Consider the following 27,014-nt stretch of genomic DNA (forward strand, 5'->3'; position numbering starts at 1 on the left):
CATCCTGGCTTGTATCAGGAATAGCGTGGCCAGCAGGACCAGGGAGGTGATAGTGCCCCTGTACTCGGCACTGGTGAGACCGCACCTCGAGTACTGTGTTCAGTTTTGGGCCCCTCACTCCAAGAAGGACATCGAGGTGCTGGAGCATGTCCAGAGAAGGGCAACGAAGCTGGTGAAGGGTCTGGAGCACAAGTCTTGTGAGGAGCGGCTGAGGGAGCTGGGGTTGTTTAGTCTGGAGAAGAGGAGGCCAAGGGGAGACCTTGCTCTCTACAACTACCTGAAAGGAGGTTGTAGCGAGGTGGGGGTCGGTCTCTTCTCCCAAGTAACAAGTGATAGGACGAGAGGAAATGGCCTCAAGCTGCGCCGGGGAGGTTTAGGTTGGATATTAGGAAAAACTTCTTCGCTGAAAGGGTAGTCAGGCACTGGCACAGGCTGCCCAGGGAAGTGGTTGAGTCTCCATCCCTGGAGGTATTTAAAAGATGGGCAGATGTGGTGCTTAGGGACATGGTTTAGTGGTGGACTTGGCAGTGCTAGGTTAACAGTAGGACTTGATGATCTTAAGGGTCTTTTCCAACCTTAGTGATTCTATGATTCTGTGAAACCCAAATCCAACTGCAAAACCCGTCTGAGAAAGGCTGATGAACCCACCTCCCTTTCCCAACCACCCCCTGGTCCAAAAGCTTTAGAAACCACTTCTCCTGAACTTCCAGGGAAGGAAGCCCACTCCCTCTGACAGCTCCTGCCCTCTTTTTGCACCCCTGAGCCCCCCGTGTCGGCCGCTCCTCAGGAGCTGCTCTGCCGAGCTGTGCCCAGTGTTCTGCCAGCACCTCTTCTCCTCCATCTTCCTACAGCCTCCAGGCTCTGCTACAGGCCCACAAAATAAGTGAAGTCCTGATGCTTGTAATCAATGAGGGGCCTGCCACAAGCTGCAAAGGTTCTAGTGAAAACATGGTACTTTGTCAGTGATTGGGAAAGGCGAGGAGCTGTTCCATACCCTGAAAGACAGTGTGGTACTATATATGCTGCTGAACCTCGACTGGTCCTGAAGCCCTTACCTCAAACAGACACCTCCGCTTCTCTCAATGTCAAACCACACCTACTCAAATAGCTTAGACAGCTCAAAAGCTGCAGTCAACTGAAGGAACAGCAGAGCACTGATACCAGAGGAGCCCAGGAGCAGAATGAGCTCCCTGAGCAGGGGTTGCAGCTCCTACAGCCCAGGCCCTGCCCACCACCCTTCCTGCATTCCCCTGGGAAAGGGGACAGGCGAACCACCAGAAGGCATAAAGGCAGCCAGAGGAGCAGCAGGGAGTTTGCTCATCTGCCTTAAGCTTACAGCATGCAAAGCACTGAACAGAGAAAGGAACCCTTACTGCAAACGACAATACCAGTTTTGCTGCATACTGTGCAAGCTATTGACACCAACTCTTAACAGGGCTGCTGGTGAGATGATCTAGCAGGGGTTAAGGTGGACATCTTGTATGCATCTGTCTATGGGGTTTCAGCACTTCTCGAGAAAGCAGCAGGGACATAAGGCACACTGTCTTTCAGGGTATGGAACAGCTCCCGAGGAGCGGCTGACACAGGGGGGATGAGGGGTGCAAATACAGGGCAGGAGCTGTTGGAAGGAGTGGGCTTCCTTCCCTGGAAGTTCAGGAGAAGAGAAAGGGTTTCTAAAGTTTTGGGATTGAGGGAGTGGGGTGGGAAAGGGAGGCAGGTTTATCAGCCTTTCTCAGATGGGTTTTGCCGTTGGATTTGGGTTTTGATGATATCTGTTCTGGTTTAGTCTCCCCACAGGCGACCGGAGGTACAACAAAGTCATGAGAGATGCAGTGTAAACTGTCCAGGCCTCTGTATCACAACATGCAGGGCCGCATGTCAGACAAGTCTCATCTCAGAAAGCATTAGGTACATTAAGGGACATAAAAATACATTGTATACTATAATATACTGTGACGCCCCCCCCTACACTGCCCTTTGTGCCCTGGGGGCTACCGACAGACATGGCGCTGAGCCTGGGCAGCAGCACTGAGGGAAGTGTGGAAGGAAGACACAGACAGCAGCACAATAAAAGTACAAACAGGCTTTATTTGAGCACAGTATCCCACAGTCAAAAGCCCCCCCAGGCACCAAGATGCCCCTGCCCAAGCGAGGAGGGGGCAGCACCAGGCCTATGGCTCCAAGCCAGGGCAAGGGGCAATGCCAAGGCGAGCGGCAAGGGTGGTGGGAGAGGGGGGAGCTGAGGTGCCAGGGCTGGAGCCCTCCTCATCACCTAGGGGAGTGCAGGCTCTGCTCCCTTGCCCTGGCCAGATCCAGGGGTGGTGGTGCGTTTTGGGGTGCCTGGCAGGGTCCAGGCTGCTGGAAAGGGCCAGAACAAGCTGCAGCAAGTGCAGAAACACACCCGGGGTGATTCTGGACACCAGCGTGGGTATAGGGAAGAGGCAGCAGCAGTGGTGGGAGGAGGGCAGGAGTGGCAGAGGGCACGCACTAGGAACACAGGCTGCAGGACCAACACAGGAGAGCAGGCAGCTCTCCCCTCCCCATCCCTGCCCCGAACCCCAGGGGTGTCTCCCCACACACGGGTTGGGGTCAGAGCAGCCAAGGGAGCCAAGAAAGAGCAAGAGCCTGCAGCTGCTGAACCACGGGAGCCCTTTTATTGCACAGCAGAGCAGGTCAAGCGCCTGCCCCCAGGGCTCAGCCTGACCCAGCCAGCTGGAGCATGTGGCAGGAGGGACAGGTCCCTGGGAGCAGGAGGGAGCCCCACCATGTCCCCTCCGCTCCCCACAGACAGGCCCTGCAGCAGGGGCCAGGGCAGGGCTAGGTCCCAGACAGCCCAGGCTGGGTGGATGAGGCAATGGAGGCCATGTGCCATGGCAGAGGGACTGTGCCCAGCTCAGCTGGGCACTGCTGCTCCCCCTGGCACACTCCAGCCTTCACCCAGCCCTCAGGGAGAGCCTACGCCAGGAGCAAATGGAGCCAAGGGTGCAATTTGATCCCTCAGGGAAGCAGAGGAAGGGGTGAGAAGAGGAGGCAGTAGACGTGGGAAGGCAGCGACAGGCAGGAGTGCTGGGGCAGCACGGCCATGCCGGTGCTCCAGGCACCGCGATGTCTGCACAGGCTGTCCCAGTCCTCTCCCCACCTCCCACAAAAGGGGGTCCCTGGCTCCGAGGGGCCAGGGTGCGTCTCCGCTGGGCAGTGCCGCCTCGCATCACGTCTGTGCCAGCGAGAGCTCCTCCAGGCCTTCCTTCCCCAGCCGGTACCTGGCGAGGTCCTTGCGGGTGACCATGCCCACCACCTGCCGGGAAAGGGACAGGGTACAGCCCCACACTGGCATGCAGAGCCTGGGGACAATGGGAGCATGTCCCCCACTGCCAAGGAGCCTAGTCTGTCCACACACAGCGAGCAGGGACTCACCTCGTTGCGATTGTCCACAACCACCAAGTGCCGCAGTCCCAGGGCTCGGAAAAGCTTGAATACCCGCGGCAGAGATGCCTCCTGCAAGGCAGAGCAGGGCTGTGTCAGCTGCAGCATCCCCAGCCAGCACCCATCGCCCACCCATGACCCCCAGTATGCTGAGTGCAGGGGGGCCCCTGGCCGTTACCTGAGGCACAGTGTAGGGCGAGGGGTTCATGAACTCGCTGAGGTCGATCATGCACTCACGCTCATCCTGGGAGACGTGGATGGACTGGATAGGGGGGAAGCGGGGGTAGGCATCGCGGAAATCCTTCAGCTTCAGTCGCCGCTGCACCAGGCTCAGGTTGGCCCTTTCCACAAAAACCTTGGGAGAAGAGAGGCCGTCGGGGACCATCACGCAGTGCTGACAGGCACCAGGACCAGGGCAACACACAGGGGCAGGGAGGGAAGAGGGCAGGAGCGTGGGGCGGATGGACCATCTGCAGAAGAACAGCTGTTTCGCATTCACTCGGGGTTTGTGAGCCCAGTGGGGTGCAGAATGATGCTGGGGTCACCCCAGCACAGCATGGCAGCCCCCACTGTCTCCTCAGACAAGCTGAAGGAGATGACAGGGACCCTCCACCAGCTCCTCCCAAGCAAGGCAGGCACCAAGGGACCTGAGGCAGCAGTGGGACAGGGGAGCCGGGGTTCTGACCAACAGCCCAAACAGACTCCACACAGCATCACCCACCTTGTGCTTCAGCAGAACGATGAGCTGGGAACGCAGGATCAAACCCCGCAGTCCTGCCACCTGCGACAGAGCACCACACATGAGATGCGGCTGGGGCAGGGCAAGGGCCCCATGCCATGGCCAGCCCTCGGGTGGCTGACCCCCAGCTGCATCCCTCACAAGCGGTGCCCAGCCCACCTGCGTGGCGTCAGGGTTGCTCTCCACCACCGGGAAGCCATTGTGGTTAGAGGAGGTGTCGCTGAGGATGTCCACAACTGTGCCAACTCGCTCGATCCTCCGCAGGCAGGTGACAGGAGTGCTCATGACCTCCCTGTGGGGAAGACTCAGTGTGAAGCACAGTCCCACAGCAGCAAGCCCCAAATTCTCCCCTCTCCCCCTAGACATGCCTCCTCCCTCCCCATAACCTGCCAGGGATGCAGGGAGGGAACGCACCGTGGGCCCTGCTCCCCGCTGGGGAAGGGGCTGGGCTGGCGGCACTGGGGATGAAGCATGTCACCACCTCCATTTCATAGAATCACAGAATCATTAAGGTTGGAAAAGACCCTTAAGACCATTGAGTCCAACCGTTAACCCAGCACTGCCAAGCCCACCACTAAACCATGTCCCTAAGCACCACGTCTACCCGTCTTTTAAATACCTCCAGGGATGGAGATTCAACCACTTCCCTGGGCAGCCTGTTCCAGTGCCTGACTGCCCTTTCAGCGAAGAAGTTTTTCCTAATATCCAACCTAAACTTCCCCTGGCGCAGCTTGAGGCCGTTTCCTCTCGTCCTATCGCTTGTTACTTGGGAGAAGAGACCAACCCCCACCTCACTACAACCTCCTTTCAGGTAGTTGTAGAGAGCAATAAGGTCTCCCCTCGGCCTCCTCTTCTCCAGACTAAACAACCCCAGCTCCCTCAGCCGCTCCTCACAAGACTTGTGCTCCAGACCCTTCACCAGCTTCGTTGTCCTTCTTTGGACACACTCTAGCACCTCAATGGCTTTCTTGTAGTGAGGGGCCCAAAACTGAACACAGTACTTGAGGTGCGGCCTCACCAGCGCTGAGTACAGGGGCACTATCACCTCCCTGGTCCTGCTGGCCACGCTATTCCTGATACGAGCCAGGATGCCATTGGCCCAGTCCACCTACCTGGCCGTGAGGGAGTGGGACGTCACCGGGGCCTCCCAGTGCAGGAAGGGCACGCTCTGCAGCTGGATGTGCATGTCGTAGAGCCCCTGCAACGAGAGCCGAGCCATCAGGAGAAGCCTGGTGAGATGCCAGGGGGTACAGCCAGGCAGCAGCTCCCATCTGAGAGGGAGCACACACTTGTCCTGGCCCCCCCGCAGCTCCCCAGCACCCCCAACCCACAGCCTCTCGCTGGGTCCCAGGCTCCCAGTGAGCACACCAGCCCTCACCTCCACAAAGTAGTCTCCCACAATCTTTGCCGTCATCAGCACCAGCATGATGGGGAAACCATAGGTGACATTGCCTGTTGCCTCCATCATGATGACTGTAAGACTCAGTGTCATCCGCACTATCCCACCTGCAAGAGGTACCCGAGGGGTTTGGGGGTTTAGAGGGTCAGGGAAACATGGGGTGAGGGGATAGCAAAGCACCCAAGGCCCCTCAGTCTCTGCATGATGATCCAGGACTGCCTGCACAGGCAGGGGTGCCCTGGCCGAGCCCAGCCCTCACTTAGTGCCCCAGCGCTGCCCATGCTTGGCAGGGTTATTAGGAAGCCAACAGCCAGGCTGGCCTTCAGCTGGTCAAGAAGCTGCGCCAGGGAAGCACGGACTGCTTTTTCCCATGCCACCTTCAGCCCGACATGAGCAGCGGGTGGCCAAGACTGTGCCGTGGGGAACTCACCCAGCTGTGCGGCAGCTCCCATCAAGGCGTACTTCCCAGGGTCAGCCCAGATCTGAGCACAGGAGAGAGAAGGGGCTGAGTCAGCTGCTGGCTCCAGGGCATGCAGAGATAATGAACAGTGCTGTGGCCCCAAAACCCCCCTCCAAAGCGAGCAGCACCTGAGGCCGCCCGCACAGGCCAGCTGCCAGCAGGGCTCTGTCAGGACATGGGAAAGCCCAGACCCAGCTCAGGAAGACATCAAGCAAGGAGTCAACCCACTCCACACCTTTCCAGACTGCTGTGCTGGGCTCTTAGCCAGCTCCAGGCCTGCTGCCTGCCCAGCAGTGAGGAAGAAGGGCTGGGTGCTGCATCTCCTTCTGCCCAGTGCTCCTTCCCACCAAGCACTCACCGAGCCTTTGGTCAGGTAGGACAGGGAGATGCCAAAGAGCCTCCCCCAGGCAGCGCCGATCAGCAGGGAGGGGATGAAGACCCCTGCAGACACCGTGAGGCCGTATGTCCAGCAGGCCAGGAAGAAATACATCAGTGTGAACATGCCCAGCGTCATGGGGTTGTAGGAACCTGAGGTGGAGAGAGAATGGAGAGTCAGTGCTGGTCCCGCAGCCCAGAGGGCAGAGAGATGGGCTTCGGCCATGGGAGAACGGACAGCAGCAGCCCCATGACACACTCCCAGCACTGAAAGCCCCTCTCATCAGGTGCACCTTCCTCCCTGGCAGCACAAGCCTTTCAAACCGGCTTTTTAGGTTGTTTCTGCCCTCTCAAGGGCCCCGCCAGCTGGCTGGTGCCATCCCAAGCCCTCCCATCCCACCAAGTCTAGCACGCACCTTTCCTCCATCTCATGACCTGCGATGACCCGTCCCCTCCCAGCCCTGTGGTTCCCAGCCTCCTGTGAGGCAGCGTGACGAACTTCAAAGCCCTGAGGGACTGCCAGTGCTGGAGGATGAGGTCAGGAGGACAGAGGTGCTGGTGACCTGGCAGGGGTCCTACCGCCAGCTTCAGGACCAATTCAGCAGAGTAGGTCCTGCAAACCCCCTCCCGTCCCGCAGCTGCCACAGCTGCTCTGGCCAGTTCCAAGCTGCCCCACAGCACAGGCTGTGCCATCACAGCAAGACCCTGCTGTCCCCAGGACTCAGCCTACTGCTATTTTAGGATTGCAGAGCAGCTCAGTCTAGTTTAAACGAGTACTTTACAACCTCTTCACAGAGAGGTCAATGAACCAAAGCCCTGAGCCAGGGAGGACCCAGCACTGCAAGGAGTGCCCCCAAGACACAGGACAGTCATCACTTGGCTTCAGGTGGCCAAGCGGCACTCTCTGGGCTAAGGGTGTAGAAATTCGGAGCTGCCTGCTCCCTGCCCACGTGCAGCTGGGCACAAAGCTCAGACCAGCAGGCAGAGGGCATGCTATCATTACACTAGGTCCAAGGGAAATGGGATCTGGAACCTGGGAGCCAAATTGCATTTCTCAAGCAAATCCAAACCCCAAGATCCACCTCTGCAACCTGCCCAGAAGGTAAAGCCATTCAGGGGCAAGAGGCCCTGCTAATTAAGAAAACAGCCAGGGACATTTCCAGGACAGACTTCAGACAGCAAGTGAAGGTCAGACATGCTCCCACGCAACTCAGAAGCAACAGCTTGCAAACATGCATGAACAAAACCAGGTCCTTGTCCACAGGCTCCTGAGACCACAGCCCTTTGGCTGAGCTCATAGGTGCCACCAGGTACAGCATCCATCCCTCTTCCTTCCACCGCTGCAGGAAAGGGGCAGGCACAGTGCTTTGGTGCATCCCATCATGCCCTCACAGGGCCGTGCTGATCATCCCCTGCCTCATCCCACAAGCGGCCAGGGAACAGGTCAGCCACCTCACACAAGCCCAGCCCCACTCTGCTCACGTTCAAGGACCCGCTCGCTGGGTGCACAGACCTGGAGGGTCATGGAAGAGGTTGACGACACTCTTCTCAGGTGTGTTAAAGAAGGCAGTGGCCATGGAGTTGTACTCTCCATCAGCACAGAAAAGCTGAGGGAGAAGAAAAGAGGGAGTTAGAAGTGGCAGATCCAGGCTGCCCTCGGGCAGGGAAGGCTCAGGGGACATGTGCCGGCAAGGAGGCAGCTCTGGGCAGCAAGCACACCAACACCGCGCTTGGGTCTCCAGCTCTGCCTGCAGCAAAGGGCATTGACTGTGAGGTCCAGTGCCACAAAACCCAGCAGGGGCTCATCTCCCTGCTCAGCCCTCAGCCTCTGCCCAGGCTCAGGGTGCTCCCCACCCTGGGGGGCCGCTCTCCAGCATCTCCTACCTGCAGCGGATATGCTACCGTGCTCCCCTGGATGGGCTGGCAGTCTCTCGAGCAGTAAATCATGACAAACCCCACAGTTGCCGTCACTGCTGCCACCAGCATGGCCTCGACTACCTGGAGGCAGGGCCGGTGGATGTACCTGCAAAGGGAGCAGAGGAGCGAGGGTGGCACCCAGGAGTGCAGGCAGGATCACCTGCAGGCTGGCTTGGCACGTCACATCGGGCATGCAGACAGGTTGGCTGCCTCTGCTCCCTTCCCGGACCCTGCCAGGCTGTCCTGCCTCTGGCGAAGCTGTGGTGGAGACCTGGGGCAGGAGGCCAGCAGCAAGAGCAGCTTTGCCCAACCAGCTCCAGCAGACCTGCCTGCCTCCCCTGCACAGAGCTGGGCACAACTCCCACGGAAAGGTTGGCGTGATCTGGCTAGGGAGACAGTGCAGAGCCAAGCCCAGAAAGCTGCGGCCCGTGAAGGCCCAAGAAGAGTGATGCCCTGGAAGCTGCTGCAGGCCCCTCACCACTCCACTGCCACAGGTCATCCTTCCCTGAAGTCATGAGGCTGGTCCTGGTGTTTGAAAAGCTGGTGACAAGTATTGGCTGTGACAGACTGTGCTCAGATGGCTTTAGCAGCTCTCTCCATTCTCTCATTACTCTCAGAAGCACATAACAGTCAGGTCTGCACAGTGTTCTCACTTTTTCGGGTCCTCAAGTCACTGAAGGGAAATACTTAGCAGGGTCAGAGCAACAGTGGGATGCTGCGGGTCACAGCCTCGACTGCAGACAGCAAGAGACATCTTTGCCTCCCAGCTTCCAGGGGCTGCTGTTGCTCATGTTAAGTGCAAGATTACAGACTTGCTTTGGGAATTACAGCCCTCCCTGGCTGGGAACGTCGCTTTGAGGAAGCACAGAAGGCGCCAGCCAACCCATGTCAATCACCTTAGCTACCCATGAGCTCTTACCTGATCCGGAACATCGTTAACCAGTAATTGAGGGCATTGAACAGGGCCCCGAGGATGCCACCTGCAAATGCAAAAGAGGAAAGCTCAGCACGCAGGTCCGAGGCTCTCCTACAGCTGCCCAAGACACAAGGAACCCCTGAAGCTCAGGGAGACATCAACAACCCATCCAGCATGACCGGCAGCCCTGGGACACGTGGACGCTGTCCCTGCAGAGACAGCCAGGACCTGACACCAAGAGGAGCCTGGCATCAGCAGCGGAGTGGCTGAGGGCCAGTGTCACAGCACTGGCACTAGGCAGGCAAGGGACAGGCCAACTCTGTGGGGATAAGGGCAGCTCGTTTGAAAGCAAGGGGCTACCCATGACTGTGATGCACTGACCCCACTCAGTGACTTTGCAGTACATTGATTGAAGGGGCTCACTTTTTCCACAAGGGTAAGGGTTGGGCCAGGATCCAGCTCTCACCCCTGTGTAAACCCCACAAGCAGCCTCTGCTCCAGAGTTTAATGGATTTTCCATTCTCCCCAGGAAACTGATTCCGAAAGCTTTTTAGACCCAAACAGAGAACAGAGGGAATCACTCAGACTAATTGAAATTGGAAGAGCAGCACTCTCTTACCAACCACTCCCATAAAGATGAAGATAGGAATTTCCTGGATTGTGTATCCCATTTTCTGCAAGCAAGAAAGAAACAGGTTTCAGATCTCCTGGCCCATCTGCAGTCCCGCAGCCAGTCATTGCTGGGACAGCACAAGCCTGCACGAGCGAGCGGCTCCCAGAGCTGCCCCAAGTTGCCCCTGGACGCTCTGCAGCCCCCAGATCCAGCAGCGGCTGCAGAAAAGCCTTCTGCTGGGGTTGGTGGAGCTGCGATCCAGCCAGACCCCACAGCCTGCTAGGGCAGAGCCTGCCTCAGCCCTTGGGTGATGCTTTAAGACAGACTGGTGGCCCCAAGCTGCCATGGGCTGCTTCTGACTTCTCCAACAGAGCCCTACATGAGGAATATCTGTCCCATACCTCGTTATCAAACCTGCCGAAGTTGATGAGCCCAGGGCTGGAGAGGTCCCAAGCATTGCCGTGGTAAACGCTCAGAACAGAGTTCAGAGTGAACGTAGAGATCATAGAGGCAAAGAACTGGAAGGAGATGCAGCCCAGAGTCACTGCCAGACACCTCCAGCCCCGCTCCCTTACCACGTGCCCCTCGCACTACCCTGAACTGCCCCCCCAAGGCCCTTGGGTAGGGCTTGGTACCCATGGTGTGGTGGGGACAAGAGGCCGCATTCCCTGCCAGCAGTACTCTAGGCAGCTTACGCTGACCAGGGGCTTGCTCCTCCTTTTGCCTCTCTGTTGCCCTGGGGCACAGCCCAAGGCAGCTCCCTTGGAAAGGAGTTGGCAGCAAGATGGAGCTCAGCCAGGTCCAAATTCAGCCCCTGAGGACCAGCGCACAGAAGGAGAGCTGGGATGCTCTTCCCTGGGATGTATTACACACAGCTGCCTGGCTCAGGCAGGGATGGCAGGAGGCCTGGGGCTGCAGGGCATCGGGAAAAGGCAATGCCTCACACCGGAGCTGGCAGCCCTCAATTTACTGCTCCTGCTTTCCAGCACTTACAATTCTCCATGTCAGGAACTGGTTCCAGAAGGAAGCCCCTTCCTCCAAGCTGAAGAGGACACCCCCTGCAAATGCAAGACACCAACACCTTCACAAGGGGCGTGTGCCACAGACCCTTGGCTCACAGCACCAGCCAAGGCACCCACCCAACTTCATCCCAGCCCACGTGCCCCATGCTGCCCACACTTCACAGGCTCCAGCAAAGGGACCAGCAAGCCCACCAAGCCATCAGTGACGTACTGATCACAACGAAGCCCCTCCACTGCCCTCCTCAATCCCAGGGAAGCAACATCTGGGATCCAAGACAGATGACCCCCCTCCTCTCTTCCCAAGACCTGCGTGGTATGGCAGGACAGCTTGGAGCAGGGCCGGGCACTTCATGGGAGGGCTCCTGCAGTGCCCTAGGCAGATCCCAGCAGCTGCCTCCATGCAAGTGGGAGCAACCTCCTGACCAGATCCACATGCAGGCACCACTCAGCATCACAAGAGCCAAAACATACCCACAGGGGCACCAAATGCAGCCGAGACGCCAGCAGCAGCTCCAGCTGAGACAAAGTCCCTCTTTTCTGTGTCTCTGCGGAAGTACTCGAAGATCTGAAACACCAAAGCAAAGGCAGGTTCAGGGCTGGCCACGGGCATGAGTTTAGGGGAGACACAGGGTATGCCTTATATGACCCCAAGCCACCAGCGTGACCCCGAGGAACAGCCCGGTTTGGGCACAGGAGGGGCACATACAGCACAGCCCCTCAGGTCTCAACACCCACCTTGAAGTCTCGCTTTAAGGACGTGGATCTTCCCTGGGAGATCCCGGCAGCAATCACTGCTCCAGAGTGAATCATGGGTCCTTCCTGTGGGCAGGAGAGCAGAGTCAGGTCGCAGAAGGAAGAACTCCAGGGACAGTGAGGGACGGCTGAATGCTGCTCACCAGGTCGCAGCCCTGAAGAAATGGCTGGGAGGATTTCCCTCCGGGAAATACAGGCCTTGCCATTTTCCCCCCTTAAATCCTCATTCTAGCAAGTGGCTCCCATGGCCACCTCCTGTTCCCACCAGCACTCCCTCCAGCTGAGAGGACAGGGGCTTCCCTTGTCTGCCTTCAATCCCAGCAAGCTAGAAAGGTCCCAACAGGGCACACAGGTCTCCCCCATTGAACACCTGCAGGGACAACCACCGATGGACATAGGCTGCTGCTCTCCTGCCCTCAGCTGAGCCACACACAGGCTGGCTTGGTGGCACCGCATGCACTGGGGGCTGACACTGCATGCCCCGGGGGCTCCCCAAGCCTGGCCATGCCGCAGTCACCTTGGCCAGCAGACCAGGGAATAAAACTGGGAAGTCACTGCAGGGCCCCCAGCGCCCCATCCCCAGCACAGGGCTGGTGATGGGCTGCAGCACGTGTGCCAGCAGCGGGTAACAATATGGCAGCAGTGTGTCAGAGAGTGCTTTGTGCACATCACCTTCCCAACGGCCAGGCCGCCGACCACGGAGAGGATGACCCCACAGACTTTGATCACCAGGGTCTGCAAAACAGAGACGACAGGCACAGCACATCACATGGGTAGCACAAGGAACACGATCGTGGCAACCACGGGGGACACAGACCCAGTCAACTGCAGGGGCAGGAGCCAGCGACCTCAGGGAACTTGTGATTCTCAGCCCCTTGTTATGGCAATAGGGTTGGCCAACTTTCTTCTCGGCCAGAGCAAAAAATTACCCAAAGCTGCTCTTCCCAGCGGCAGCTGCCGATCGCAGGGCAGGAGGTTTAACCGCCTGACACTGGGGGGAACTGCGCCGGAGCCAGGCAGCGCAGCAGGGACCACCCCATGAGGACACAACACGCCTGGGCCAGCCCGGGGCGGGGAGGCCCATCATGGGCAGAAGGCACACATCCCACCCCCTCCTGCTTCCTACCTTGAGGCGGACAACGTGCGGGATCTTCACACCGTTGAGATAACATTTGATCTGGGGAATGCCGCTGCCAGCTGCGACGGGCTGTGGGGAGGAGGGAGAGGGTGAGTGTCTGCCATGTACAGGATGGGGACACGCTGGCCACCTTACCCCTGTCTCTCAGCACAGGGTGCAGCAAGCACACCCTCGGGGGGCTCAGAGGTGAGGCCAAAGCCTATCTACAGGCTCTGGAGGTGGGCTGGAGGGAGGCACCCACTGCCCCTCAAGGCAAACGTGCCAGGGAGAAGGAGCTGGCTGGGTTCTTGGGGGACACTAGGGTGTTCCCACCACCGTGGCATGGCAAGAGGCCCAGTGCTGCAGAAGGCTCACACCTGGTGGCCAGGGAGAGCAAGTGCAAAGCCACAAGGAAGACATTGCTGACTCAGAGTGGTCCGTAGGGAGCCATCGCCCCGTCCCAGCCATAACCGGCCCCAGTCTCTGGCTTGTCCTCTGAGCGTGTCCCTGAGGCACCCGATCAGCCTGCTCTCTGCCAGCACTCATGTACACCCAACGCAGAGAGGCCGAGCCAGGGCCGAGGCTTGCGAGAGCTGCGCCTGCGCCCAAGGCTGGAGCACAGCCTTTGCCCCAGGCTGCCAGCAAAGGGCAGCACATCCCATCAGTCTGACAATCCCGGAGAAACGTGACAGCATGGCTGGAGCCAACACCAAGGAACTGGGGCTACCAAGAGGCAATTTGGCAGAAATACATTTGCCATTACACAAACTTGCACGTTTTCTGGAGACATGATCCTGCTTCCCCCATGTAAAGAGCCAGGGCAGGAGGCACAGGGGTACCCCAACCCAGACCTGTTCCAAACTCTTACCTCTATGAAAGCAACGATCACAGAGCCCACCATCACCACGCTGGCATTCAAGGTGGCCCAGAGTAACAGGGAAAAAGACAGGCCCCCTTTCTCTGTGAACTTGTCGATGTCTGGGGAAGCAGCTCAAGGAAAGGCCAGTGTAGGTTAGGTACCATCCCTCCCACCATGATACTGCATCATTAAAATGCTTCTTGGGCTGCAGCAGCACAGCAGATCCTGCGCACTTAGGGCAGCCAGGGCTGCTGTGAGAAGCCTCCTCCGTTATGGCAGTGCCCAGCCACAGCTCAGCCCCGCAGAGCAGCCAGGCACCCGGCAGCACCTTGGGCAGCAGGGTCCGTGCCACCAAACCCAGGCGAGGAAGTGCTGCCCTCTCCCTCGGCACCCCTCTTGTGGCTACCAGGAGCAGAGATCCTGCAGCTCCTGGCTGGCCGGTGGCCATGGCTCCATGGGAGGATACTGCCCTTCACCACCCGGTACTTCAGCCCAGCCAGGTTCTCCACCACAATGTCAATGAAGCAAGCAACAAGGCCGGTGAGGATGCCAATCATGGCACAGATGACCCAGCGCTTGATCTCCACCGTCCGGAAAGCCTGATGGACAGACAGACATCAGACCCCGCTGCCACCCAGCCTGGCCCCCGCCAGCATCGGGGGTACTCCAACCCACCTGGACACCTTCCCCAACACAGCCCTAAGCCCCCACGGAAAACTGATGCTGACTGACCCAGGATTGCAAAGCCTGGCCACAATTTACTTATTTTAAGCCAGTGCCCTTGCCCCTCTGTGGGATCCCTAACAGCAGATGTGCTTTTCCAGCTTGCCTGCCTCCGTCAGGCCCCTCCTGTTGGGCTTCTTACTGCGACACTGACTCCCAAAGGCCCCAGGGCAGACGTTTCACATGGCTCCAGGAGTCCCTCTTCTCAGGGACTTGCCCCGTGCTGCCTGGCAATGCCACCATGCGCATCCAGGCTAGCTCCCATTCAAACCATCCTGTGCTAGGTCCTTGCTCCTGAGGTTTTACAGCTCATCACAAGCTGGTCAGTGCCCATAAACCCACCCCAGCTCAAGTGCTGCTTTGAGCACGACCTGCCCTGGGACGGAGAAGCCCCCCAGCAGCTGGGCAGAGGGGAATGGCTTCCCTGGGCCATCCCAGCTGCAGGGACAGTAGGCAACCAGGTTGCAGAAAGACTCACCGCATGGTTTATCCTCCTCTCCTCCTCCAGGAACAGCTGGTTTTCACTGTTGTCATAGTCCAGGCTCTAAATCAGGAAAGGGAAATGCTGTTACCATCTAGCACAGGGGAAGAGACATCCGTGTCAGGAAGGGCTGGCCTCAGACCCTCACCCCTGCCACTCCACACTCCTGTATCTTTTTCCTCTCTTGACCCTGCTCCTTCCCTGCTGGAACCCCTCTAGCTGGGCAGCCGCAAGCCCTCACCCCACGTACCTCACCCACTGCATCCCAGAGGGCAGAGCCAAGGGAGGGAGACGGGCGCTTACCTCATACTTGAGCGACAGGAGCTTCTCATTGTGGGGGATCTCGTTGGGATGCTGCCGAGGGAGCTCTGTCTCCTGCAGGACACGATGCACACGTTAGGAGGGCTGGGTCCAAGTCCAACCCTCCTTTCTGCCACATAACATCTGGTTTAGTGCTGTTTTCATGCTCAGGAGAGGCAGGGAGGACTGCAGAGACCCAAGCCCCAGTGCAAGCTGCCTGGCAGGCCAGGATCCAGGATGATTTTCCACCAGTTGATGGATGTATGGGACTTAAGGCAGCTGGAACAGGCTGTCGGGGTGCACCTTTGCCCACCACCTCTCCACCCCTGGGTAGGACGTTTCCCCACGGGGAGATGGAGGGTTTGCCCAGCCTGGTACCACACTGCCATGTTGATCCGGCGCTGCCTCTGAGCAGCTCCGCACTCCAGCGGAGGGCAACCTTTCACCTCGGCAGGAAATTCCTTCAGCAGAAAGCAAGGAGCTATTTCAAGCAGGCACACGATTTTGGGCAGAAACCAAATTCTGTTTCCCAAATGCCTTTGACTGTGCAAGCTGTTCCCAGCTCCGAATTAGGGCATTTACTGAGGATGCCGGAGGGGCCCCTGGGGCAGAGGCATCCTGCACCCTTCCCTGGCCCCGCGTTGAAGCTACAGCCAAAGCCAGCCCAGCCTTTCCTCCAAGGTGCCGGATTAAGACACGCTTCTTCCCATTTATGAATTCCATAAGAACTATTTAGCAAAACTCTTCTTCCCATTTGCTCTTCCTACAGCTCCAGAGCTGAGGCAGGAGCATCTGGGAAAGAAAAGCTTCTCAGGTGTGCATGGAGGGGGAATAAATTGAAACTTGAGAGTTTTTGCAAGATGCCCCGTCTGCCACTAACCCTGTCCCCAGGGCTGAGACATCTTCCCCCAGCTGCTGTCCCACTACACATTCCCTCCCTTGCCTTTGCACTGAGCTGGGCAGCAGGCAAGAGCAGCAGCTTGGAGCTCTCACGACAAGAAAGAAATCCCTTCCCACACCACTAGATTCTACATTTGCTCCCGCGGGAGGAAGGCTCCTGTGCCGGCGGGCTAGCGCTGGTGCTCAGAGAGGTGCAGGGGACCATGACGTCCTCGGGCCAGCGAGGCTAAGAGGAAGCAGCAGTGGTCGAGGCAGAGGGGCAGCCAGTTGCCTGTGCCCCGAAGGTTGCCCAGCTCAGGAGGAAGTGCTGGAGCCTTTGTGGGACAAGCAGGATGTGAGGGGGGGAACAAAAGCAGCCATTAGCGCTGTCAGTAGAAGAAGGGAAGTGGTGTCAGTAACAGCGGGCCCCTTTCTGTGCCACTCACCAGCTCACGGATGTCCTCGTTGAGGTCCACATTGCTCAGCTGTCCGATGCGCAGGAAGGAGGAAGGAGTGAGCTGAGGAGAGAAGGGAAAACGGGGTCAATTCCCGAATGTGCCGCAAACCTTGGCAGAAGGAAGGAGCAGGCACACAGGCGCTCGTGCTCTGTGCCTCTCGCTGAGCTCTGCCGGCCTGCCCACTGCCAGAGCTCCCCAAAGCGCAGCACCCACAGAGGACTGCTCTCAGAGGACACATGGAGGAGGCAAGACCCACAGCCCCAGAGGGAGCACGAGGCAGCAACAGTCTGCCAGGGTTTGAGCAAGCTGCTGCAATGTTAGCTAGCAGAGCCGGCTCGCCCCAGGGAAGGTGCCAGCCAGCAGCCCCAAGAGCTGGCGTGGCACCCCGACACAGCAACCGTGCAGCCAGCAAACCCATGCTGAGCAGCACGTTCCACACTCCCCTGGAGCTGGGGAGGGACAGACCCCCCGAACAGAAAGTGCCATCTCCACGGTCACAAGCACACCAAGACCTGCCGGGGCCATCCCTCAGCTCACACAGCCGGCCAGTGATAAGGGATAGCCGAGGGCACGTTTAGCTCTGCCATCTGCTCCATGGGAGCGGTTCCTAGCTGGGGAGACGAGCACATCGGCACGTTCATCTCCCTCCGAGCATCCAGGACCGGAGCGACAGCCGGGCCGGCTGCCAGCCAGCTCACACAAGAGGAAGCGGGGCATGTTGCTCCCGCACAGCCTTGGGGACACTGGCACCTCTCCAACCCAGCCCCAGAGTGATGCTGGGAAGGAGCCTTTGCAACTCCCTCTGGGGCAGCAGGTTCTCCTTTCTCTGATGACCACTCCGGCTCGTTACTGGTAGCGCAATTGCATAACATGGGAGTTTTTGGACTATTTGGGGCACCTCTTGTCTCCCAGCCGATGCAGGCAAGGGCTTGGGTTGCAGCCGAGCCAGCCTCCAGCCGGTCAGTGCTGCAAGGGCACCCAGCAGAAGCAGGCAAGCTGCCATCACCCCTCCGCCATTGTGAAACACAGGGATGCACAAGGGTGTGAGCAGCACTGTCACTAAGCACAGCCCAAACATCATTTCTCAACATTAAGATCTTTCCCTTTGAAGCCTCACCCCTCCCCAGCTGCCAGGCTAAAGGACTGGAGAATAAAAGAGGGATGACAAGCAACAGCAGGGCCCAGGCACGTTGGCCCCTCTCTGCTGGCAAGCCAGCAGATCCCAGATCAAGCCCCTGCCACTTTAATCCCCACCGATCCTGTCTGGAATGTGTGGGCCAGGGCAGCTGGGAGCCGCACACATCACCGCAGATGAAGAATATCCCTTTGTGTTTGCAGCCTGACCTATTTTCCCATTTCTCCATCTGCTCCACGTTCTCATTCACTCCCTGACCTGCAGGCAGGTTTTGCTCCAGCTTCTCAAACCCTCTTTGGTGCCCTTTCATCCCCAAAAGCCTGAGCCATGGCAGTCAGGGGCATCCCCACCAAGGGAGGCGCGGGACTGTGGATCTGCCCACAGGAGGGGCTGAGCACAAGGTGCTCCATGGAGCGGTTTTTGGACATGGGTTTGCCAAGACCAGCCTGGTTCTGGCTCCACAGTCCCCCTGGAAAGGACTCAGGTGGACTTTCCCAGCAGTCAGAACAGACCATCGTGGGCTCCTACAAGCCGGGCACAAACAAAGCTGTCACCTCCCCAGGGGAACGCAGATGGGAACTTACACAGAGTCACGAGCTGGAGGCAGGAACTGCCTGTTTCAGTGTCCGCTGGTGCCCAGCCTCTTCAGTGGCAGGCAGAGGTCCCAGCCAGGCCCCTGCCATCCTGGGGAGGGGAGGAACAACAGCGTCCTCACCCTGAAACCCTGGGAGGGACAAAGCTGAGACCTTGCAAGGGAACTCCCCTCCAGCCAGCTTTAGGAAGCACAAAATTTTAAGGTTCTTATTAGATGCCACATGTCAAGGGTAAGATCAAGGCAATGAGACACAAACCGCCACTGGCGCCGTGTCCCCTGCTCATGCCTGGGCTCAGGCCTCAGGTCCGATACGGGACCAGCCCTTCAGGGAAATCCCCCTTCTGCTAGTCACAGAGGTCCGCAGAAAGAGCAAATGGGGCCAAACCAGTGACACATCCCCCCTACACCCCTTCCCTATGGAGCAAGTGGCCACAGCACAGCAGATCCATTCCCATCAGATTAGGCAGCAGCAGGACCCAAGCACAGATGAAGGGAAAGGAGCTGCAGTTGGACCTGAAGCTGAACTTCGTTAGACAAGCAGCATGTTTTTAACATGCCCCCCCCCCCGCCCCGCCCCAAGTCCTGGCATCCTTCCAGCATCCAGATGGGCCAAGTCACTCCGTGAGCAGAGGGCTGGCTCCCATCTCGCCTGGCACGGTGATCACACGCTGGGAGGATAGGAAAAAGCTACTTCCATCAGCACCTGACTTCTATAAGAGGGCCAGGGGGGATTCAGGCAGCCAGAAGTTAAGACAGAAGACTGTGCACGGCTCAAAGATTCACAGAGCACATGGATGGCACTACCTTCCTTTGGATGTTTTTCAAACTCAGGCCAAGACAGCTGCTGATCCTGGGCACACATGATGTTGGTGTGACTGCAGTACGATTATCTCCACATAAAAACACGCACTGTTGCCAAAACCCAGAGGACACACAGGGCTTAACAGCTCTCCTGTCCCAGGAGAAGCTCTCAGGCCAGCTGAGCCTGGCTCTGAGAGTGGCACACAAACAGTGGTGGCACTCAGCCATCAGCACTCACCCCATTTCAGGGGGTAATGCTAATTCCTTACCCATTTTGAGCGCTGCAAAGAGATGCCTGGAGCCTTGATATGGACCAATACTGCTTAACACCTCTGTTAGCCGGGCAGTTGGTACACTGGCAGGCAGGGCTGCTCTTCAGAGGGACCTCACCAGGCTGCAGGGGAGCCCCTGAAGTTCAACAGACGCAAATACAAAGCCCTGCACCTGGGAGGGACATGCCCCGGTGGTTAGAAAGCAGCTTTGCTGAAAAAGTCTTGCAGCAAGCTAGTAGATGAGTTGAAGAGGAGTCAGCAGCACACAGCTGCAGCAGAGGTGGTCGACCAGCTCCTGGGTGGTGCAAGACCACAGCCAGGAGGTCTGGGGAAGGGATCCCACTCCTCTGCTTGGCACCTGCCAGAGCACGCCTGGGACTCGGCACCCAGTTTGGGCTCCCCAGGCCCAGAAAGGCACTGAGACACTGGAGTGAGTCCAGCAAGACAGCCAGGGGCTGGAGCATGTGGTAAGACGTATGAGGAGAAGCTGGGGCTCCTCAGGGAGATCTTGCCATCTCGGGTCACCTAACAAGAGGTTACAGAAAAGACGGAGCCAGACTTTCCTTGAAGCTTCGCATCGATAGGACAAGAAGCAGTGGGGAGGCTGCAGCAAGGAAACTTCTGCTTAGATATCCGAGACAAATGTTCACTCCGAGGGTGGTGACACACTGAAGCTGGGGGCAGGCCCTGAGCGACCTGGTCTAACAGATCTGCTGCTCTTAGCAGGGGCTGGGCTAGAGACCTCCCCTTCAACACGCTGCCACCCATTCCAGCAGTGCCTGAGATGGGCAAGAGCAAACTCAGGATCAATCTCAACAAGAAAAAAAATCTGGCAGAAGGTCTCAACCACCACCTTCTACTCAGGCCCCAAAAGGACCATCTCTGAGGTCAGGCAGCAGCAGCTGAATGCAGACCCCAGCACCAGCCTGGACCATCACGGGTCAGGGTGGGGACAGCAGCACTGCTGCCAGTGTCCTGGTTTGGCAAAGGTGACAAGAAGCCACACTGATATATGTGATACCACAGCAGTGTTTTACCTCCAAGCAGAGCAGTCAAAGAGCAGTCCCTGTTTGTAATAGCAGAACGACTTCAGTCGAGACTAAAACGCCACAGAACGAACCCAGGCTGCGTGCCCAGCGACCTGGCCGTGCCTCCCAAACATCACTCTGAAGAACCGTAAATAGGGAGTGTTTGACTCTGTTCCACAGCAGATTTCCACAGGGACGAGCCAGCAAGGCCGCTCCCTGCAGGACATCACCCACCCCCAGCAACCACCGCCTGGCGTGAAGACACCCCCCATTACACTGCCCCTTATCACCGTCCTGCTGCTTGCTAACAAACTGGAAGCACACGGCTTTCTGTTATCAATGAGATAAAGTGTGGCGCAGACTGCATCAGGAGCCCACAGCAGTATTGCAGATGCAGCGGGAGGGGAGGAAGAGGATTTCCAGCACTCAGGGCCCTCTTGGCCCCAGTGTGCTTTGCTGAGGAGCCCCTGGTACCTGGTCGGGTGGGAAGGACGACTCCAGGCTGCCAGGCTGTCACCGGGTAGCTCACTGCCAGGAGAAGCCCTGGCTGTGGCAGCGTATGGGGCAGATGAGCTGCAGGGCTCTTGAAATCCCCCTCCTCTGACACACCACCACAGCTGCGATGGGTTTCAAACCAACACAGCCATGATCCTCAAAACACACCACACCAAGAGAGAACAAGGCTCCTCACCTCCAGGCCTGTAAGGGGGGAGAAAGCATCTGGACTCTCCCCGTGGCATCACCAGTCAGCTACAATTTTGCTTCCAGCCTCCTGCTGCCACTCCAGGGCACAGCTGCTCCTTGCCCCTCACCTGCACGAGGCCAGGAGATGCCGTTATTGTCCTGGCCCACCTGCCTTTCTCCGGGCACCTTGTCCCATGCGTCCTCTCTGCAGAGAAGCAGCGCAAGGTTAAAGTGTCGCCGCACCCCCCAATGGTGCAAACACCCAGCAGAAAGCACTGGGCTTGCTAAAACCCCTCTGCTTGGGGAAGCTCCTGCCACCACCCAAGAGCAGCAGCTTTCTGGGGAGGCCAGCTCCAGGCTCCCAGCAGCAGGCAGGCAGGGACAGGCAGCCTCTCTGCCGGTGCCCAGGGAATGCGCAACCTGCAGCCCATCTGCCAGGAATCAGGGCTCACCCAGCTGACTTCTCTTTTTCTCCCTCCCCCCCGCCAAGATTTTCCAATTGCAGCAAGCGTGGCAGCCCTCCCGCATCACCACCCAGCCACAAACGCTGCGTTTTATACCCTGTTACTTGAAGTTAAAGACAAAACCAACAACATCTAGAGATGCAGAATAATCACACAGGGGTTAAGAAGGACGAGCTGCCCAGCAGCAGCAGCCTGGTCCACATTTTGGTGTCCCCCTGCCCGCACGCTCTGGAGCAGGAACGTTATGCCAATCCCAAAGTCAAGGCATTTGAGCACAAACACAGAGCATATCTTCGAGGGGTAGCAATGGAGAAGTGTTCTTTTTCAAAAAGTGCTTGATGATGGAAATTGGCTGCTCTTACTAAAATTGTCCACCCACTTTTCAGCCTGGGAGTCAATGCGCACGGCTCCAGAACAGGGGAAAGGGGCACCCCACGGTAGGCATGATGCTCAGACATACAGGCAACCTCTCGCTTCTTGATATTCTTGAGGCATTAGAAAGTCCTGGTGAGAGGATAAAGGCTTGGTCAGCTCTGGAGCAACGCTCAGCTGGCCCAAAACCAGAGGAGATCTCAGGGACAGCCCTGTAGCATCCCCTCTACACAGGCGTGTTTATCCAGCCCCTCCTCACCTCCTGCCCACAAACACTCGATCTCAGTCTCTTGCAGCAGTCAGCCGGGGAACTACAGAACCGTGTTTCCTTTTGTCACTTTAAGATCACTTTCATTTCCATTAAACAAGCACATGAGAAATGGAAGAAACTCCACTGGGGGCATTTTTATTGCATTACCACAACCCAAGTTTAAGTCTCCCGTGAGCTAAGCAGCTCCAGTCCCTCTTTGTTTCTCTACCAAAGCTGTCCTGCCTTCCCACTTCAATCTATATGACTATATGGCATTTAGGTCAAAGGACCATCCGAGGCAGACAAGCAGCTGCCCTACACTGAAAGGCAACCAGCACTACGGTGACAACCCCGCCGCCACTGTCGGGTCAGTGCCACTGCCAGGGGCATGTGTGGTCTGGAGCTCAGGCAAGGCACTCGCTCTCCTCCTTTGCTAAGGAAAATGCCATGTAGTGCGTTGTCACCAGGTGGGGCCTGAGCCGTCCGCACCGCAAAGGGATGCGGTGACAATAAATCAGGTCAGCAAGGCCGGGTCTCTGCTGTAGGGGGGGTCAGGCATTTCCTCCGAGTCACCAGGAAAACCCTTTCCTAACTGACCCACAGCCACGAGACCTGGTTAATCCCTATGTTAACACCCTTCAGACCTGCAGAATTCACCACATGGTCTTTAAAGACAACCTGTGCTGTAGATACACGGGGTCCTGTTGTACCGTTTGGGAAGATTATTTTTATTTTCACACCAGGACAGCTGCAATGGCACAGGCGACTCCTTCCAGCCGCCGTGCCCTGCTCCCGCAGCGCCACGCTAGGGACTTCCAGCCTAACGAACCCTGCATTTCCCTCTAATTAGCCTGCTGTTCTGACTTGCCCAGGAGCAGGGCAGCACAGAACCGTGCTCAGCGAGACGTTCCTGCTAACAGCTGCCAAAGGCTGGCACCACTCCTCCTTCTATAAGCTCAGGTCTCCCAGCAAACCCTTCACAGGAAATTCAAGGACGTCACCAGGAGGCAGCTCCTCTCCCACCCGGTGCTGGCATGGAAATGTCCCGTGGACCCAGCCTGACATCCCACCCAGACCATGGCCCAGCCCACCCAGCCACAGCTTTGCTCTGTAACAGGCACCGAGTGCCTCGGCCAGAGCCATGGCGTGCTTCATGTGGAGGAGAGACTGCAAGGCAGACTGCCTGAGTAACAGCCTCTGAGTACACCGGAGAGAAGTTTCTGTTCAGTTAATTACCCAAAATTAATTTGCAAGAAGGAATTGGCCTGCGTTTGTGATACATTGCACCCTGGACTTGCTTTTTGCCAGCGTAGTTCCATACATACTGCACGATGTCCACCACCATGCCAGCATTAGACGCTCTTGTGTTTGAGCCCGACACGTTGGTTTGGGCATCAGCAGCGTGCCAGGCAACAGGCTCTCTTGCGGAACGGTATTTTTAGTAGAAATGAAGAGGGCAGCCCCAGCAGGCAGGAGCAGCCCCTACTCAGCACAAGGTCCTGCTGGCAGGGGCCATCTCGGCTGCACCCACGGCCGAGGAGCGGGCAGGAGCAGGGTCCCGGCCGGGCACCGGCACCTGGCGATGGGAGCCGGCCGTGGCGGGGCCACCAGGCGGGCGCGAGGCCGTGAGTCAGCCCCCACGCTCAGATTTTCCCCCACGAGTGACCCGAGGGCCCCGTGCCCCGGCCGTGGCTCCCTCCTCGCTTCTCCCCGCGCCGGGCCCTGCCAGGTTCGGCTTTCCCCGGCTTCGGGGAGCCCAGAGCGGGCCCGAACTCCCCCCGGAGCTGCTCACGGAGCAGAGCCCCGGCGCCCCGCAGCTCCCCGCCGGCAGCCCCCGGGCAACGAGCGCGGTTAAACGCTACAGGGGAGGGGGACGCGCACACGACCCCGGCCCCAGCTCCCCTCCGGCGGCGTCCCGGCGCAGGGAGGCCCGGGACGGGGCAGACCCGCCCCCCCCCCCGGGTGCCGGTACCGGTACCCACCTGCCGGGCGCCGCCCGCCGCCCCGGGGCCGGTGCCGTTGAGCAGCGGGGTGGTCTCGCCCGCGCACCCGTCCTCGTCGTCCTCGTCGCGGTCGCGGCCGGACCAGGACACCTTCTTGGCGACGTTGGCCATGCGGGGCGGCAACGGCGGCGCACACCTCCGCCGGCCCCTGCCTCACCGGCCGGTCATGTGACCGCCGGGCCGCCGCCCTCACGTGAGCGCTACGGCGGCCGGCGGGGGCCGCCCCGCCCCGCGGCATCATGGGAGTTGTAGTCCCGCCCGTAGCGCCCTTCCCCGGAGAAGGGGCCGGAGCCCGTCCCCGGAGGCGGCTGCGGGACAGGCCGGGGACGGGCTCTGCTGCGCTGGGGCCTGACGCGGGCGTGACAGCGGCGACGGCAGCCCGGGAAGCTGCAGGACGGCTGCAAGGCCTTGCCCCACGCTAGGCCCAGGCGCACCCTCTGGCTGTCAACCAGGCAGCAAGGCCCCGCCGCCCCCGGGAACACGGGGCTTGGGGAGCGGCCAGAGCCGGCGCTGCTCCTACTCTCCAGGCAGAGAATTTGGCAGGGCAGCCGTTTCGGAGCGCGTTGTGTGCTTCGCTCGAGCCCCCCGGAGCAGCACAGCTCTGCCCACAGCTCCGCACCGTGCGAGGAGCCCCTCCGGCGGGGGCCGGGCCCACGGGACAGGCGGCGGCTGCTCCGGCACCGCTGGCTCACTCCCGGTCACGGGCTTTTCCGTGCTACAGCCTCCCCGCCGGTCTGACTCAGTGCCGGCGGTGGCAGGGGACAGGCAGCAAGCGCCCGCGCGTGACCCAGGCCAGGCCGCCCTGCAGCCTGCGCTGAGCAGCTCCTGCCCGGCTGTCAGTGCCGCCGAGCGTCACAGGGCAGAGCAGCACCAGGAATAAATGAGTTTTCTTTCTGCCCAGAGCATTTTAATAGGAATGACGGGGCTGTACATCCTCTGGGGGCAGGAGCTGACGACCTCCCAGCTTTGGGACAGGCTCGAGGACCGGGTCCCACCTCTCTCGTACCCTGGCTGTCAAAACCCCTTTTCCTTTTCCCGACCTCCAGTGGTCCTGGTCATGAGACAGTCCCTCCGCCTGGTGTCCTGTCACCCTGGGAGGATGTGGCTCGTGCCGGCCGGGCACCGTGAGCCAGCCCTGACCACTGGGAGCTGGCACCGTTCCCACTGCTGGGCTCGCACAGCCAGTGCTGGAGGCAAGGGCATACCACCCTCCACACCCCGCCCTGCAGGGAGGCATCAGCCAGCTTGAGGAGGTGACTGGGGGGCAGCGCCCTGCCGGTCGCCATGCTGGCCACCTCCCCGGGCAGGAGAGCCCAGCTCCAGAGGGCCAAGCCAGCCAGGCAACCCACAAAGGCTTCCGTAGTGCTGAATCGCCCACCAGGGTGGTCCTGCTCCCGGCCCAGCACCAGCGAGCCGCCAGCAGGAATTTCATAGCCCTGCTGGAAGCTGGAGCCAGTGGCCAGCAGCTGCCTGTCTGCATAGAAGTGGTATCGGCCCTAGCCAGAGGACCAGGTGAAGCAGAGGTGGTGCCACTTGCCATGCAGGAGCAGTGTCACTGGGACCTCCTGAAATTCCCCATCCTGATGACGAAGCATGAGGAGCCAGGGCCCCACCACGGCCACACACGGCCAGCTCGCTGCCACCATCCTCAGTGGTGTAGGAGAGGAGGGCACCGAGGCGGAGGGCTGGTGTGGCCAGCCAGGTGCAGAGCGGCAGCACCCACAGCCCCTGGTGTGGCCCTGGCCCCAGGACAGCCACACGCTCAGCTGAGGTGCTGGGGAAGAGCAGGACAGCGCCAGTGCAGCAGGCTGGGGAGTTGGGCACCAGGGCGGGGGGCCCATACCTACCCTCTCCTGGTTGCTGGGGGCCGGCGGCTGCTCCTAGGGGACCGCAGCCATGGTGGGGAGTGCTGGTGCCACATCCTGGTGCTGTGTCGTGAGGGGGCTTCGCATTCTCCCCGGGTGCTCCACCGGGCCCGACGTTGGCCAGCAGCCACTGCCCTTCCTCCTGCCAGCATTGCTTCCACCGCCTCGCCTTCAGGGGCCGAGGGCTGGGGTGCTGGGGGCCACCTTGCCCTGCAGCTCCCGGTCCAGCTGGCTGCCCCAGCTCCAGGCAGCGTCCGGCAGGCCGTGTGGCTTGGTGCCAGTCTCCACCGGTGCACCCGGTGGGTGGGTGAGTGGGCAGTGTGGCAGGCTCAGGGCACCCACTATCCCCTCCAGCCGCTTCAGCCTGCGGTGCAGCTGCTGGCCAGCGGTGGCCAGGTGGGCCAGCGTGGTGTCCAGGGTGGCATGGGCAGCAGCGGCCACCTCCGCCTGCTCTGCAGGTGAACCCACGTCCCCATGCCGGGCTCCTGCGGTGCCACTGACCCCCAGCCCGGCCTGAAACGCTGAGTGCCCCCCTGGCACAGGCTGAGCTGGGTCAGGCCACCCTGCAGGGCAGCAGCGAGGAGTGGACAGAGGAGCAGCACCGTCTCTGCCATGCCACTGCCGGACACTTTCTGCCTGCATGGCAGGGCCAGCCTTGGCCCCTGCAGTGCCCCTCCGGGGCGGCCTCCACCATGATGAGATCTGCAGCCACCGCTGGCGCACCCCAGCAGCCGCCAGCCCCGTGGCCCTGGGCCAGGCACTCTGCGGGGGCAGTTGGCCCCGACCCAGGAGCTCCCCGGGGCTCCGGCTGCCCGGGTGAGGGGCCCGGCAGGGGGTGCTGAGCCGTGGGGTGGGTATGGTGTGGGGGGGACCCCTGGGCGCACGGCCTCAGCAGGCCCGGCCATGCGGGGCAGCTCCCGGAGGGCAGCAGCGTGGGGAGCCTCAGAGTGACATGCTGGATGCAGGGCAGGGTGGGCAGGCAGGGCAGTGCAGGCAGGACAGGACAGAGCAGAGCAGGTGGGGCAGGACAGGGCAGGCAGGACGGTGCAGGCAGGGCACGGCAGGGCAGGACAGAGCAGGCAGGACAGGATAGGACAGAGCGGGCACGGCG

The 27,014-nt window shown here is 59.6% G+C and overlaps 2 protein-coding genes across 4 annotated transcripts; both read right to left on the reverse strand.

Annotated features, from left to right (window-relative positions):
• Positions 1–2,068: 2,068 nt before the first annotated feature.
• On the reverse strand, positions 2,069–24,214 carry CLCN7 (Cl-/H+ antiporter 7). Of its 3 annotated transcripts, XM_087732850.1 has the most exons (25): positions 24,018–24,214; positions 16,423–16,494; positions 15,101–15,172; positions 14,795–14,860; positions 14,060–14,192; positions 13,603–13,712; positions 12,744–12,824; positions 12,290–12,352; positions 11,600–11,683; positions 11,336–11,429; positions 10,836–10,900; positions 10,244–10,360; positions 9,849–9,903; positions 9,233–9,293; positions 8,281–8,419; positions 7,910–8,003; positions 6,380–6,549; positions 5,992–6,043; positions 5,541–5,668; positions 5,275–5,360; positions 4,322–4,454; positions 4,145–4,204; positions 3,602–3,778; positions 3,415–3,495; positions 2,069–3,295 (listed from the first exon to the last, which is right to left on the reverse strand). In XM_087732850.1, the coding sequence occupies exons 1-25, from the start codon at positions 24,147–24,149 to the stop codon at positions 3,209–3,211; spliced, it is 2,412 nt and encodes an 803-aa protein (XP_087588976.1). In that variant the 5' UTR covers positions 24,150–24,214; the 3' UTR covers positions 2,069–3,208. The 3 variants fall into 3 exon arrangements, 2 of the variants coding, with proteins under 2 accessions (XP_087588976.1, XP_087588977.1); XM_087732851.1 differs by lacking the exon at positions 10,244–10,360; XR_015698937.1 differs by lacking the exon at positions 2,069–3,295 and having other exon boundaries at positions 3,602–3,893.
• Positions 24,215–25,093: 879 nt separating this feature from the next.
• LOC104023485 (uncharacterized) lies at positions 25,094–26,517 on the reverse strand. Its single transcript, XM_087734665.1, is given in 7 exon segments — positions 25,094–25,620; positions 25,623–25,646; positions 25,649–25,903; positions 25,906–25,958; positions 25,960–26,089; positions 26,092–26,412; positions 26,415–26,517. Coding segments are annotated over 7 exon segments (1,413 nt in total).
• Between the last annotated feature and the right edge of the window lie 497 nt (positions 26,518–27,014).

This window comes from Nipponia nippon, unplaced genomic scaffold (assembly GCF_047370975.1).
Source record: "Nipponia nippon isolate SJK-2023a ecotype South Korea unplaced genomic scaffold, ASM4737097v1 scaffold_5, whole genome shotgun sequence".
NCBI classification, from domain to species: Eukaryota; Metazoa; Chordata; class Aves; order Pelecaniformes; family Threskiornithidae; genus Nipponia; species Nipponia nippon.

Bases quoted from the DNA above. Each gene is read 5' to 3' on its own strand.
- CLCN7 (XM_087732850.1), bottom strand. From the start codon at position 24,149: ATGGCCAACGTCGCCAAGAAGGTGTCCTGGTCCGGCCGCGACCGCGAC. The intron at 14,193-14,794 runs GTGAGTCTTTCT...TCTGTCCATCAG, and splicing joins AGAGGAGGATAAACCATGCG to GCTTTCCGGACGGTGGAGAT. The intron at 5,669-5,991 runs GTGAGTTCCCCA...TACCTCTTGCAG, and splicing joins GGGAGCTGCCGCACAGCTGG to GTGGGATAGTGCGGATGACA.